Source organism: Pelodiscus sinensis, chromosome 1 (assembly GCF_049634645.1).
Source record: "Pelodiscus sinensis isolate JC-2024 chromosome 1, ASM4963464v1, whole genome shotgun sequence".
In the NCBI taxonomy this organism is placed as follows: domain Eukaryota; kingdom Metazoa; phylum Chordata; order Testudines; family Trionychidae; genus Pelodiscus; species Pelodiscus sinensis.
The window spans coordinates 70,414,580-70,430,918 of record NC_134711.1 but is presented as its reverse complement, the minus strand read 5'-3'; the positions used below and the strand labels follow the sequence as shown (position 1 = coordinate 70,430,918).

Here is a 16,339-nt window from a genome sequence, read left to right as displayed (position 1 = left end):
ATTAGATGGACCTTTGGTCTGATCCAGTATGGCCAGTCTTATGTTATTATGTATATTGTGCTCAGTTCTATGTGGGAGAAGAAGGGTGGGAGAAGACTGAAGGTATGTCTACACTGAAGCAGGGAGTAAACCTCCCCGCCCTGCTAGTCAGACTCATACTAACATAAACTTGAGTTTGAATGCTGAAAATAGCAAGGTGGAAGGGCTGGTGTTCAGGATATCAAGCGTAGGAGGGTCAAGCCAAAGCTCGAGCCCAAGCCATAATGTCTTCATTGATATATTTAGCACACTAGCTCAAGATTCATGTGTGTGAGTCTATGTATTTAGGCTGGCTCAGAATAAACCAGGAGTTGGCAAACTTCGACACACAGCCCATGAGGGTAATCCATTGGTGGGCCAGGAAACATTCTGTTTACATTGACCATCCATAAGCACCCACCTTCCCGCCCTGCAGCTCTCAGTGACTGTGATTTGCCCTTCCCAGCCAATGGCAGCTGCAGGAAGTGGCATGCGCTGCAGGGACATGCTGGCTGCCACTTCTTGTAGCACCCATTGGCCAGGAACAGCAAACTGTGGCCACTGGGAACTGCAGGGGGGCATGTCTGTAGACAGTCAATGTAATCAAAATGTCTTGAGGTCTGCCAGAGGATTACTCTGATAGGCCGTGTACTGAAGGTTGCTGACTGCTGAAGTAGACATACCCTGAAGGTACCAGTTCTTGCTCTTTTAGGGTGCGTCTAAACTACATGGCTCCATCGATGGAGCCATGTAGATTAGGCTGATCGGCAAAGGGAAATGAAGCCGTAATTTAAATAATCGCGGCTTCATTTAAATTTAAATGGCTGCTGCGCTGAGACGACAAACAGCTGATTAGCTGTTTGTTGGCTTAGCGCGCTAAATCTGGATGCTCCCGCGCCGACCTGAAAGCCCTTTATCCACCTCCCCGTTATGCCTCGTAGGATGAGGTTTACCGGGGAGGTCAGTAAAGGGCTTTCATGTCGGCAGGGGAGCGTCCAGACTGCCCCAATCTGCCGACAAACAGCTGTTTGTCGGCTCAGCGCAGCAGCCATTAAAATTTAAATGAAGTCACGATTATTTAAATCGCGGCTTCATTTCCCTTTGCCAAACAAACAAATCTACATGGCTCCATCGACGGAGCCATGTAGTTTAGACGTACCCTTAAAGTGCTTCCTTCATGTGAAAAAGGTATCCTCCCCAAAGTGTGGAATAAGGCAAGAAGGAAGCCTGCTGCCCTTGCTCTGATGCAGCTACCGAGGGTGTGTTGCCCAGAAGCATGCCTATGTCAGAATTCCACAGAAGCTGGGATGCTGCTTCTCCTTTGAACATGCAACACTAGTAACAAACTCTTCTGTGGAGCACAGAGTCCAGGTGTCACATAACGCTGTAAACCTTCTTATTCTCCCTATCACGTACCCTTCTCACAACAGGAAGGGCAACAAAACAATTTTAAAAATGTTTTTTAACTTGAAAAACAACAGATTTTTTCCCCTCTCTTTCACAAACTTTTGTGATTTTTTCCATGTGACACCTACATAATTTTCATCTCCTGCTAATGGCCTCCTCCAGGTGACAGTAAGTGCTAATGTGTGGGCAATATTCAGCTTGAGATCATGTTTGATTGTTCACATTTTTCCACCTCCACTGTGATGCACTACTTTCAGTTTTACAAAATGAAAAGCAATTTTTGCTTCAGGAGGGTAAGGGGGAATAAATCACAACACTACTGGGAAAGGAGTTTATTGGTTGAGATCACATCCTGCCACTCCGACTGAGCAACATTTTATTCCAAGAGTAGTTTTACTTGCTGAGTAAGTTGCTATTGAGTGTGAGATGGGGGCAGAATCTGGATCTTGTTTTGGAAAGCTGCTTCTACTTGATTTCTATGAAAGAGAGATTCACTAGGAAAAACTAGTCTCCCACTTTAAACTACAAAGATAAGTTGACCTATGTTAGCCTGACTTACAGCCCACATAGTAATTACTGATGCCCAGTAGGGATGTGAGTAGTCGAGTAGTTGACAACCGAGTAGTTGAGTCGACTGCTTGCTTCCCCCCCACCTCCTTGCTGCCTCTGTATCAGAGGCAGCAATGCGGGGACAAGAGCCAGTGTAGTGGGGAGCCAGCTTAAAAGCTGGTTCCCCCACCACTGTCTCCATGGTGCTGCCTGCCCCCCCGCTGCCTCTATTGGAGGTGTGGGAGGTAGTGTAGACTGCTGCAAAGCAGCTTCTGCCTGCGATGGGTCCAGGTTTGCTGAGGGCAGAGGCTACTCCGGCAGCATCCCCTGTCCACAGCCAGCCCCAGCCACTGCGAACAGAGGCTACTCCAACATAAACCTCTGTTCATGGCTCATGGGCTGGCCATGGACAAGGGCTGCTGGACCTGGCATGAGCCAGGATTGAGCGAGTCTGGCTCAGTTCTGACTCGCACCAGTCAGGCACTGCTGTGACTCTGCATTTTAAATGTAGTATTTTACTACATTTAAAATACAGAGCCTCAGCGATCCTGGCTCTGTAGCACCTACCCCCACTGCATCTCTGCAGTTTAAATGTTGTAGGAGATGGGCTGCCTGCGTGCCCAGCTCCTACGACATTTAAACTGTACAGCCTTATCAACTAATTATGTAGTTGATACAAATTGTATTGATCAGTGTTTCCTCTAAGATTTACCATCCATGAAAGGAGTGAGTTTTGTCTTGTGCACCAGTATTGAGCTCATATGTGCTTGTTCAGATGTGTGCCACTATGGCACCCAAGTTATTAATAAATATCTTATAAACCTCTCCCGTTTCCCCTCTACTGCCATATCTCCCATCCTCCCCTTGCCCCATCTGCTCCCCTGGTGCTTGCTGCTGCTTCCCATCCCTCTCCCTCCTCTGCTGTCCTGGCTCCTGCTCTTCTTACTCCCCTCAGACCTTTGAGGATCTGCGCACCTCCCTTTCTCCTTGACCCCTGAACCTGCCCTTCCCCCTGTGCTCACCCCTCCTCTGATCATCTGTAGCTATCCCTCCCCATCCCCTCTCCTAACACCTCCCTCTACCCACCTGCCCTGCCTCTCTCCTCTGGTGCTCGTGCCTCTCCTCCATGAGTCTCCCCTTTTGCTTCGCCCCCACAATCTCCTGGTGCCTGCACCTTCTCTTACTCCTGCACCTTCCTGGTGCCTCCCCTTTCCCTCACTGCCCCTGCCCTCCTTGCCCTCTTTCTCTCTGGTGCCCACCCCTCACCATCCTCTGCCCCAGTTTTCTTCACCCCCTCTGTGCCCTGACAATTGACTTGCTCCATTCCCTGCCTTCCTCATGCCCACCCCTTCTTTCAAACCCTTTTCTGCTGGCACCCACTCCTCCCCTCTCCTCTTCCCCCTATTGTCCCTCCCCTTTCCTCTCCCAGCATCATCCTGTCTCCACTGACACCTTCCCTCCCCTCTCCCTTCCTAGCCTTTACCTCATTGTCTTCTTTACCTCATTGGTCCCTGGCATTTATCTCTTCTCCACCCTGCCACTTGGTGTCTGTCTCTTTCTTCTCCTGCCCTGTCCCACTCCTCTCCCCTCAGCACAAGTCCCTTCCTCTCCTTTTCCCCACCTTCCCCTTATTTCTCTCCCTGCCCCTTCCCTAACTTTCTACCTTCAATGTGAAAAGCAGTTTGCAGGGCTGGAGCTGGGGCCGCACTATTTTTAGTATCATGGTCCTGGGTCCAGAAGTTCCCGCAGCCCTGTTCCCAGCTGCTCCTGGAGTGGGTCTGCATGCAGGGACTGGAGCAGAGGCCACCTGCGGTGCTATTTTTAGCTTCACTAGAACTGCCTCACCTCATGCACCCCGGTTCCAGGTGGAGCAAAAGGGCAGCTGCCCGCCACCAGGAACTCACCAGGTCACCAGCTGCCATTGCTGCTACGACCTCCACTACTCACCTTCCATTCCAGCAGGCAGGTAAGTGGTGAGTGATGCTGCACAGCTCTTAAAATGACATGGGCGGACCTAAAATGTGTAGTGCATGGCCGCACAGGCATGCAGCCTAGAGTGAACACTGCTATCAACTACACTATTATTCATGTAGCTGTCTCTTAACATCCTTAATACATACACTACCCTCCTTCTGTCCAAGGTGCTTGTCTTCATGGGGTGCTTCTATTGACTGAAGAAGGGCATTGTGGGGGACTGAAAATGGAGTGGGGGAAGCTGCCTTGGGTTGCTCTTCTCCAGCAGGGAGATCCACACCCAGTGTGCAGCTGGCTACTGCCGTCTCAGGGGCAGCAGGGAGCCAAGGGGCAGCAGGACTTCCAACAGGGATAGCAGAGCACAGGTGGTAGCCCTGCTTGGAGAAGAGACCAGGCAGCAGCCAAGAATGGCAACTAACAGCCAATATAAGGAACACAATGTCTACATAGTCAGTTTCACCCTAACAACACTCACATAAACTCTACTCCTCTCAGTGAGGGGGCTTGGTCAGCATAGCAGGGGACTTACGTGGGCAAGAGCTACACTGTTTGCTTGTCAAAGGCTGAATTTTATAACTATAGCATAGGCAAGGTCTCAGTTTTTATATTAGTGATATTGTATTAACTGCTACTTGTGACTCTTAGGCAAACCAAATTATTTTGGAGGGGGTCTCAATTCAGGTGCTGCAAAATGATGATGGTCAGTAGCTTGGAGGACTGTAATTTACTGCCATGTATGATCCATCATCTTGATTATTTTTTATTTAAATTCTATTCTATTATTTTTAAACACCTAGAATAAGGTTAGTTTTTAAGTTCTGAAAGGCTCCAAATGAACAGATTCTGGCAGAAATGCATATTTCTACAGCTGACCTTCTCAGGTCAGTGACTTTTAGACCCCCTACAACTGCTGGATCCTATTGGGTTTGCTTGTTGCCAAGGAGTATCTTTAGGAAGGGATGGTCCTAGAAAAGGAGCGCAGAATTGAATTCCCTTCCAGAAATGCCCTTGTGCACTCTCATTTGGTACATTTCAGCACCAAACATGCTTATTTGCAAATCATTTTTAAGCTAACATTTCCCATCTGAAGTTCACAGAATGCTTTTAATTCACTAATGTTTCTAAAACTCACAGAACAATTCTGTGGAATTAGTATCCTCTTTTCTAGGGACGAGAGCACCAAGGCACACAGTTAGGGCCACATTGTGATCCCTTTAATCACATGAGTGGTCGCATGACTCCAATGGGATTGCACAATTGAATTACTGTTTCCCAACATCAGTAAGTTTCTAGCAAAGCCCGGAGCGGAATACAGATATCCTGACTCTCTGCCCTGTAACTGAGTCATGAGACTCTCCCCATGTTATGAACCTGATCATAAATTAGAACACAAAATACAGGTTGGACCTTCCTGGTCCAGCACCCTTGGGACCGGAGTGGTCCTGAACCAGGGAGTTTGCTGGACCAGGGAAGGTCAGGCGCCTCTCTGAGATGTAGGTGTCCCAGGAGCCTTGGTTCCCTGCCTGCTGCTGGCCCCATGCCAGGGCTCCAAGTATCAGCCTTCTTGGGCTGGGACCCTCCAGCCACCACCAACCTGCTGCGGGGCTCCCAGGCCCAAGGATTCCACCCTGCCACCACTGGCCCTTCTGCCGCCAAGATTTCAGGACAGGGCTGGGGATTACCCCCTACCACCGCCAGCCCCACTACTGCTCGGTGGCCAGGATTGGGGATTCACTTCTGTGGCTGGCCCCCGTGCTGCTGGGGTTCCTGGCTGAGGCTTGGGATTCCTCCCAGCCACCGCTGGTGCTCCCTGGAACTGGACTCCCCACTCACCACAGGACCATCCCCTGCCAGACCAGCTGGGACTCTCCAGCAACTGTGGGACTCCCACCTGGCTTGTGCTCCTCAGCTTTGGGGCTATTTGGTCCAGCAACATCCTTGGTCCTTCCAGACCACGGATGTGGTTGGACCAGAAAGTCCCAGATTTGGGGTTTCAAGCTGTAGTAAATAAATGTTATTTGAAAAAATCACAGCAGGGTTCCTGCTGATTTTTCCCACCCATGCGTGGAGTGAATTTTGTTATGTGAACCACAAAATTCATGTGGCAGGGTTGGGGCCGAAGGGTTCAGACTGTGAGTGGTGGCTCAGGGCTGGGGCAGAGGGTTGGGATGTGTGTGCATGGGGTTGAGGGATCCAGCTGGCAGTGTGGGGGCTGACAATGAGGAGTTTGGGGTACAGGCTGCCCTGGGCTATGATGGGGAAAAAGGATATATCTGCAACTCTCTCTCTCCCCGGCAGTGTCTGGGCTGGGGGCAAGAGCTGTCTCTTCCACAGCAGTGGCAGCTCCAGGCCCGGCTGGGTTGGGGCTGCAGGAGGGGTGCCTCTCCCTTGGTTGCACGTGTTGAGGCCGGGGCTTGACTAGGGCTACTGGTGAGGTGCCTCTCCCATGGCCATCTCAGATCCAGGCAAGGCTGGGTTGAAGCTGCGGGAGAGGGCCAGGTCTAGGCCAGACTGGGTTAAGGCCAGGGGAATGGTGCCTCGGTCATGGCAGGTCCTTTGTTGGGCTAGATTGTGTCTGGGGCTGGGAGAGAGGAATCTCTGCCCCAGGAGCCCTGAGTGATTGTGTGGCACATAATAGGCAGCTGTGCAGCCTCATAGCTGTGCAACTTAGAGGCAACTTAGGATCACAGTATAAGGCTCAAAGAAATTGCTGTTAGTATCTATTTGCAATTAGTTCTATACACAGTATTGAGGAGGCTATTCCTGAAGTACCACACCTAGCTCTGCTGTCCACCTTTCAAAATGGACTGTGAAATGATTCAGAGCAGAGCTACAAGAATGTTTTGAGGTCTGGAAAAATGTTTTACAATGAAAGACAATCTACTGAGTTAACCAAACAGAGGGTCAAGAGATGAGTGATCACGGTACATCGCACCTACCAAGAGGAAGAGACTTCTGACAGTAGATGACAGTTCAATTTAGCAGACAAATACATAAAAAACTAATAGCTGGGAGACAAAACTAGATAAATTCAGAATGCAAATTTAGAATGGCAAAAGTTTCAATAAAGGATTTAATAGGGGAATTAACAGGGGAATTAACCATTGGAACAACACAACAGAAAATGGGGGTGAATTCACCACCACTTGAAGCTATAAATCAGGAATGGGTATCTTTCTAAAGGATATGCTCTAGCTCAACCAGAAGTTATTGAATTTTCTATAAGATGTTTAATGCCAGAGGCCAGACTAGCTGGTCATATGATTCTTTCTGTTTTGAAAATCTATGAATCCTCATTATGAATATTCTCTTGTCTGCTATCTTAACAAGATGAAGTTGTCTCTCTCGTGGGTATGATCTGCAATACGTTGCCAATAACACATGATAAATAAGGATTTCCCAGGGAATCTCTAATTATTATGCGTCACCTTAAAAGTACTTGCCATCTTTTGGCTTATTACAGAGCTAGATGTGGTGAGAACACACTTTTCCATCTTCTATTTTCCTGTAAGTAGAAGTTAGTGACTGTGACCAAGGCTGACAGTCCCTCTGTAAAGAGAGGAGCAGCAGGTGCCTGGTGCCCCCAAAGGCATATAAAGTAGCAGAAGAGAAGGGAGATCACCTGATTTCCCTGATTAGACAGAAACATGGCACATGGTAGGAGATACCGGTGATCCAAAACTTGGTGGGGAAAAGCAGAGACCTACAAAACCAGTGAGGAACTCAGATTTCCTCATTTTGCAACATTCCCCCCTTATAAAACAACAATGGTTCTGTAACACTTTAGAGACTAACCAAAAAATATATCAATAGTATCATAAGTTTTTGTGGGCACAACCCACTTCTACAGATGACAAATATGGAGCAAGAGGCACAGAGGTTTGAATATAAAGCAGAAAAAGAGTGGAGTGGAAAAACTGTCAAAGTGTCCATGCTAAATGAGGCTAGTAAGTGCCCGATACTTAGCTTTTTATGTCATTTTTGGAATATAACTGCCCCTCCAGTTCATGTCTTTGTTCAAGCCATAAGACATAGTGTCAAATTCGCAAATGAAGGTCAGTTCCACAGACTCTTTTTAGTTGATGCTTGAAATTACTTTGTAAGAGATTAGCTACCATTATATTCACGAGTGAGTGCCCAGGCAAGTTAAAATGTTCCCCAACAGGTTTCTGTTTGTTACTATTTCGAATATCTGATTTGTGTCCATTAATCCTTTGTCCTAGAGATGCTCCAGTTTGGCCAATATAGATAGCAGAGGGGCATTGCTGGCACCTGATATCATAGATCACATTGGTGGATGTGCTATTGTGTGAGCCTCTGATGCGGTGGCATATGTAGTTAGGTCTTGTGATGATGTCGCTTGTATAAATGTCTGGACAGAGTTTCCCCATCCCCCACTCTACTTTTTTTTCTACTTTATATTTGAACCTCTGTGCCTCTTGCTCCATATTTGTCATCTGAAAAGTGGGTTGTGTCCACGAAAGCTCATGATACTATCTATATATTTTTTGGTTAGCCTCTAACGTGCTACAGAACCATTGTTGTTTTTTAAGTTTTTTTAGTTACAGACTAACACAACTACTCCCCTGATACTCACCTTATATTTGTCAAATGCAATATTTATTTCGAGCACATTCTTGGGTTCTGTATGAATATCTGACAACTCCATTTAGTCCTAACCAATTTGTAGAAATAAGCAAACACACACCTAGGGGAGTGTTTAATCCATTCTCTCCTAGGCAATTGAGATATCTCCCAATGGTATGATCTCTGGCCCCCCCTCCACTGTACTGCCATCACTTAAGATTTCTATTTCTAGAACTTGTCCTAGTTGCTATTAGAAACAACCCCAGTCCCATTGTGTTTGTATAAACTGAGGAGAGATTACAAATAGTCTCTTTTAAACATGAGGGGAACAAAGAAATCTTTTTGCAAGCTCTCTCCTTGTAAAAAATAACAGCACATATTTTGATTTCGGCTAATGTGAAATTCATCCATCAGCTCGATTCTGTATTTTAGACACAGTCATGAATGGAGAGTAGGTTGGAGCTCCACCACTCCCTAAGGATTTTGGAGATTTGGACTAATTTATAGTCCTGCTCCAAACTTCCCATGTGCGGGCTTCACCATCCCTCAGAATGGCATATGATCCTACCCAGAGTGTGCCAGCCTTACTATGAGCTTGTGCCAAGCAGGGGGTAGGGCCATGCTTTCCCAACCTCTTTGAGACACTGCACACCCAATGGAGCAAGGAAGAAACAACCTTTGTCCCCCCACAAGTACAAGGATTGCCCCCGCACATGGAAACAGGAGAGAGGGTGTCCCTCTCACCCTTGTGCAGAAGCCAGTTACAATCAAGCTCTTGCAATGCAGAAGCAGTCACCCCCCAGTATCTGAGTCACCAGCCAATTCAGTGACCTGTGGTAAGAACAGGTTTATACAGTGTCTGAAACATTGCAGAGAAATGTAGCTCATTCTCAAGGTTTGGTGGGAGATTAGAAAGACAATAGGAAGTATAATCAGATTTTTTTCCTCTTGAATAATCCATATTTATCTCCAGGCAACAGGAAAGGAAAAAATTACAAAGAGGTTGCAGTGTCATCTGACTGTTTAATTGTTTAGATCTTGTCTGAATGCTGGATGCAATGCATAATGCATTGGGTTGCTTTAAAGCTATGTTTGGTCTCTCATGCACACAGCTATCCACTGAGTACCAGTGACTGCACTTCAGAATATATACCAGACTCTTCACCTTCTCCAAGGAGAGGGATGCAGTGGAAAAGCAATGCCTTTATGCATGCAGACTTCCTTACACTCACCTGATAAGCCACCCACATCCATCTTCTTCAGATTCTTTGCCTCTAGAATGACGACAGTCAGCTTGCCAGCAGTAGGCACATAGCGAAGGGAAAAGCAGATATCTCCCAACTTCTCTTGCTACGAAAACAAACAAGGAAATGTGCTATATTTAATCAGTTTAAGTACTTTAAAAAAATCAAACCATGGACTTCTGAAAGCCCACAAAGTAGGTTAATTGGATTGCATTTCAAACAGGCATTTTAAAATAAAACGTGTAATATTACAGTCTGAGCAATTAGCTTCAAGTTGTTCAGTTTAATAGTGAGAAGCCTGAACCTGCTTCAGCAAGTGTGTTTGAAAGCTACTGGGCTGTGTCCTGTGAAGTGCTGAATGTGCGTTAGTTTATCTGGCTTCAGTGCGAGTAGCAAAAGTCAGCACTTCACAAGACCATGCCTTCAGAGTTTGAGCTGTAACATAAAGCAGCAGAGTTACAATTTTTGTTCCTCATCTTGTGTTTCTGCCACGTTTGGTTAATTAGCACACCCACAAATTACATGATTGTCAGAGAAACAGTCAACTGGGCTCATTCTCATCATGCTTTGCCATGTAAGCGGAAGCCATTATATGAAAAGACATTTCAAAAACATGACCTAGGAGGAAAAGTTGAGAATTTTGGCATGTTCAGTATAAAGGATAAAATGCTGATGGAGATGCATGATTACAGTCTTCATACATGTCAAAAGCTGTTATACTGAGACAATGATAATGTTCTCCTGGTACACCAACATCAGCAGCAGATGGCTAGAACAAAGGGGCCTAAGCCTCCCCTAATCTATACATTCAATGCACCAACTGCCATCACACCTCATACTCAACTTGAGGAGAAGCTCTGATATGCACCACAGGGCGCAATCACTGGCTCCTCCTTGCACCAAGAGCTAAGGGACCCAATAGGAAACTGGGACTTTGCCAGCTCTATGGGACAGAAAGGAACTGCTGCGGTCCAGACTGAACACAGAGCCATTTAAGCCAGCCATGTGTGACCAAACACAGTGACTGCCACTGGGGGGAATGAGGGCTTAGGCAGGCTTGTTCTTCAAATCCCCCGAATGAGAGTAGGGATCTGCAGATTCACTCTCCTACCTGGCCCTCCTATTTCCCTGTTCTGGGCCAACACAGAGCTGGACCCAGCCCCTTGAGAAAAGAAGCCACTGCTGCCAACACGAGTTCTCCCTGGTCTTTGTGGGGCAGGTTAGAGCAGTCCCTGTGACCTGGCCTCACTCTGCTAAGAATGTCACTATTGCCCTGGAAATGTCCCTTGATTTTTTGTGTTGTAAATATTTGTATCAAGCATGGAAAGGAACTGAGACCACCACATTGTTTCCTATAGGCCTCCATGCCACAATAATAGATGTTCTAAACATGCCATAGATTGATTTGGCAGGCCACTGAACTGGGCTCACTATGTCATTGGTCACTCATGGCTCCACCCTTAGAACCCTTCCCCTGTACTCTCATCCCCCATCATTTAGGGGCATTAGTGGTAGGAGTGCCTCCCAGCCAGGCAAGACTGTAGCACAGGCTCCTTGTCCTACCGGGATGGTAGCAGGGGCTTCACTCCCCTACAAAGCAGAAAGGGTCCCTTCCTCTCCTGCAGAAAGGAGGAAGTGGCAGCAGTGGGGGACCTCTGTAAGTGCAACGCAGGTTGGTGAATGGGAGGCAGGCTCACTTTCCACATACCCCTGTCCTCTCTGAGTAGCTTTGAAGTTTTTATCATCTCCTTATCCCAAACAAGATTTTCACTCTGTCTGTGCCCACGAAGGAAAGGACAAGAAGCGATCAGCTTAGTTTGAAGTCAGGGAGCTTTAGCTTGGCTATTAGGAAAAATCTGCTAGTGATAAGGGTAAACCAGAGGCACTGAGACAACTGACAAGGGAAAGTCAAGGGGAGGAGTCAGGACAGCAGAGGAGGGTGAGGGGTTGGGGGGCAGCAGGCACCAGGGGAGCTGATGGAGCAAGGGGAGGAGACATGGCAGCAGAGAGAAAAGGTAGAGGTTTATAAGATGTTTAATAATAACTTATTAGTAATTACTGTTCTTATTCTTATTAGGAATTTATGCCGTTAAAAACACTTTTGGTGGGAGAGGGTGGGAGAGGGTGGCGAGTCCCTTTTTTTGTCTGGCGAGTAGGGTTTTCCATAATTTGTCGAGCCGTGATCATTAGTGATCTACAACCCATCCTGGACAATGATCTTGGACAATGATCCCTCACTTTCACAGGCCTTGGGAGGCAGGCAGGCCAGTCCTCGCCCACAGACAACCCAACCTGAAGCATATTCTCACCAGCAACTATACATTGCACCATAATAACTCTAACTCAGGAACCAATCCATGCAACAAACCTCGGTGCCAACTCTGCCCACATATCTACACCAGCAATACCATCACAGGACCTAACCAGATCAGCCATACCGTCACTGGTTCATTGTCCTGCACATCTAGTAACGTAATATATGCCATCATGTGCCAACAATGCCCCTCTGCTTTATACATCGGCCAAACTGGACAGTCCCTACGTAAAAGAATAAATGGACACAAATCAGATATTAGGAATGGCAATATAAAAAAACCTGTAGGGGAACACTTCAATCTCCCTGGACACACAATTACAGATCTAAAGGTAGCCATCCTGCAGCAAAAAAACTTCAAGACCAGACTTCAAAGAGCGGCTACAGTTCATCTTCAAGTTTGATACAATCAACTCAGGATTAAACAGAGACTGTGAATGGATAGCTAGCTACAAAAGCAGCTTCTCCTCTCTTGGTATTCACACCTCCAGATCAGCTACTAGAAGTGGGCCTCATCCTCCCTGATTGGATCCACCTCTTCATCTCTAGCCTGATTCTGGCCTGCATATTTATACCTGCCTCTGAAAATTTCCACTACATGCATCTGACGAAGTGGGTCTTTGCCTATGAAAGCTTATGCTCCAACACTTCGGTTAGTCTATAAGGCGCCAGAGGACTCCTCACCACTTCTCTATATGGATGTTTGTAAGAACAGAAGCTTCAGGGGATAGCCAAGTTAGTCTGTGCGGCTGTGTCTACATTGCACCCCTTTCCGGAAAAGGGATGCTAATGAGACACTTCGGGAAAAGGCTTTATTTTCTGAAAGATCCCGTCTAGACTGGCACTTTTCTCCGGCAAAGCCCCAAGCTGGAAAAATGCAGCAGCCATGTTCATGCAAATGCCGCGGGGGATATTTAAATCCCCCGCGGCATTTGCAATTCCTACTTGTCTCATTAGCATCCCTTTTCCGGAAAAGGGTGCCAATGTAGACACAGACTCTTTGTATTTGGTTTGTGACCAGACAGCCACTTGAAGATCTTTTAAACAGTGATTAGGAAGATTAAAGTGTTCCCCAACAGATTTTCTGTATGTTCCCTTTATGTATATCTGACTTGTATCCATTGATTCAATATATAGCAGTGGGGCTATATATGCTGGCATTTGATGGCATAGATCAAATTACTGGATGTGCAGTCAAATGACCTTTTGATTTGGTAGCTTATGTTGTTGGCTCCAGTGATGAATTCACTTGTATAGATATGTGGGCAGAGTTGGCACCGCAGCTGGTTACAGGGCTAAGTTCCTGGATGCTTATAATGTGGTTGTATGGCATGGTTACCGGAAAGAATTAGTTTCAGGTTGGGGCGGGGGGGGGGGAAGGGGGTTGTCTGTAGGTGAGAACAGGTTAGACACATATGTGTCAGTGGTGGTACAGGTTCACTTGGTCCTGCCCCAGTGCATGGAACTTGGATTATATGATCTCTGAAAGTCCCTCCCAGCCCTACATTTCTATGATTGCAAAAGGGTTTTATCTCCTTCGTATTTGCTACATAGGCTAGCATGGGCTCTAAGGAGGGTCACGTGTTGCCCTCTACACCTCTTGAGTGCCTGTAGGCACTTCATTTTCCCTTGAGCCTCACAATATATTAGTGAGGAACCTACAACCACAACCTGTGATGTTTTACTGTTTATATTCTGTAAAGTGATGGCCCTTCAGGGAAGTCTGAATTATTCTTAAAATTATGGGAACTTTGCCTTAAAAAAGACAAATAGTTATGAACTTTAAGATACAAAAGAGAGATATAAATGAACAACAACACTGCTCAGAAACGATCATGAGGGTGATTAGATTTGTTGTCTCCTCTCATGCACAGTGGTACCTCTGGGGAGTTATCTATGTTGCTTTAGTGAACAGACGAATCAGGTTACATTAAACATTTCAATTAGGCATTTCAGACATCACTGCTTCTCTTTCAAAAGATGGCACTCCTTTTGGCACACAATCGAATCCCACAGTTAATTTTGGAAGCCAAGAAAAGAACTATCTTTAAAGAAATCTTTCCATCCCACCAATGTATCTTTGCAATACAATACAAGTCTATTTATCTGACAGATTCTTTTGTTTTGTCCAAATTGGCCAATTTTAAAAGTGCAGCTGGTCCCCATATTGGAACACGGTGAGGGTATAGCAGCTGCCAGCTTTGAAGAAACTAAGTGGACAAATCAAAACCTCAGCTAAGAAAGAGAAGGAAAATCACTGATAATTGTTTTTAGACAGATCTATAAGTGTGCCTGGAATATTATGTAAAAGAGAGTGTTCATGTCCGAGGGTATGTCTACACTACAGAGTTTTGTTAGAAAAACAGGACAAATCAGAGTCTCAGCTAAGAAAGAGAAGGAAAATCACTGATAATTTTTTTAGACAGATCTATGTGTGCGCCTGGAATATTATGTAAAAGAGAATGTTCATGTCTGAGGGTATGTCTACACTACAGAGTTTTGTCTGACAAAATGTGAGGAATGTCCACACTGCAATTGCATTCTTTTGCAAGAAAATAAAAAAAAAGTGGGTTTTTTTCCAGCATTGGTAATCCTCATTCTACAAGGAAGAAGCTTTTTTGCAAAAGAGCTTTTTCGCAAAAAAGTGTGTATGGACGGGGAAGAGGGAGTTCTTTTGGAGGAAGAGGAAAAAGGAAAAAGCACAGGTGACCCAGTGGCCATTCTGTCCATAGCAATCACAGATTACATGCAAGAGAGCATTCATTCAGTCTGGACGCTATCTTTCGAAAAAGCAGATCACTTTTTTAATGCACTTTTGCAGTGTGGATGCCTTCTTTCGGAAGAAGTTTTTTTCAGAAGATCTCTTCCAAAAAAACTTTTTCCAAAAGAATCCTGTAGTCTAGACGTAGCCCTTAGAGAACTTTAAAGCATCTTCAGTCACAAAGTTGCTGTTTCGCTCGGCAAGTCTGAGTACACTTTCTAATGACCACAGACTACTTCACGTCTGAAGGCAGACCTCTTCATAGAAAGCAATGGAGAATCCTGCATAAAAATCATTGGCAGGTAATGGCCTTTAGATAAATATTACACACAAATGACTCTGTTAAAAGAACATTTTTAAGGTTGCAAAGTCAAACTTAAAAGTTAGGAAACTATTTCAGAGCAATTTTATTTCTGGAAATAGCAGTTATACATCTTACCTGCTTAGTGGCTTTTGAAAACCTCACAAGGTACCTATCTGTATCTTTGGGCACTCAGGGGAAAAATTCTGAAAGAGCTTAGATGGCTTAGGAGCATAAATCGCATTTTCAGAAGTGACTTTGGCACTTCAGAGTATAATTTCTATTGCCTTTTCACTGGGATTTAGGCTCCCAAATATCTCAAGTGCTTTTTAAAAAATCCATAGCGAATAGAATATATTTTATATATTCACAATGCAGTTCTCATTAAACTTTTATATAAATACTACTGATAGGACAGTATCTCCTCTACACTATCATTTGGGTCAGCACTGAACCAGTTCCTGCTGTTGATTTGAACCCATAGACTTTCAACACAGACATACTAAAATGTTACACACCAATCCTACATTAAGAACCAGATGGCTTAACTTCAGCAGAGCTCCATTCAGGTGCAGGGCCATTCCACAGGGCCCTATCCAAGACCTGATACTCTTTAATTTATACACCATGAATATACAGAGTGAAGGAAATTCCCATATGCAGATGACATAGCCTTCATAGCCTTCATAGCAGATGACATAGCCTAGCTCTTCAGCATACAAGCCTTCTTACCAGTCATAGGGTTGCAAAATACCGAACACCCCCCACCGGGGAAAAGTGCTGTTGAGGAAAAAAAAAGGGGGGGGGGGACCAAACCATCATGGCCCCTTTCAGAGTGAGTGCAGAGTTAGAATAGGGATAGGAACAGGGGAGAGGTTAAGCACTAAGACCCAGGGTAGGCATTGCTTCCCCTTAGTCTTTAGGTTTTTTGCCAGCAGCCATTTTGTGTCTTATTCAAGACAGAACTTTTAACTTCCCTGAAGAACCAGGTAAGCGTGGGATCTGGGGGCGGATGGCTGGGGGTGCCAGGGCCTGGGTGCTAGGGTGCCAGGTGTCCGATATTTTTGCCTCCTGGCCAGGAAAAAAAATATCAGAAAATACTGGATATTTTAGGTATTTTCTGTTTGTTTTTTTTACCAGACAGGTGGTGAAAATACCGGACTGTCCAGGTCAATACCGGACAC

General features: G+C 45.7%; 1 protein-coding gene across 2 annotated transcripts in view; it reads right to left on the bottom strand.

Annotated features, from left to right (window-relative positions):
- SYT1 (synaptotagmin 1) overlaps positions 1 to 16,339 on the bottom strand; it is a 520,808-nt gene that overhangs the window by 73,923 nt on the left and 430,546 nt on the right. For both annotated transcript variants that reach the window (XM_075932323.1, XM_075932321.1), the window contains exon 9: positions 9,768 to 9,885. In XM_075932323.1, coding sequence (XP_075788438.1) covers positions 9,768 to 9,885 — 118 coding nt within the window. The remainder of the gene's footprint in view (positions 1 to 9,767; positions 9,886 to 16,339) is intronic.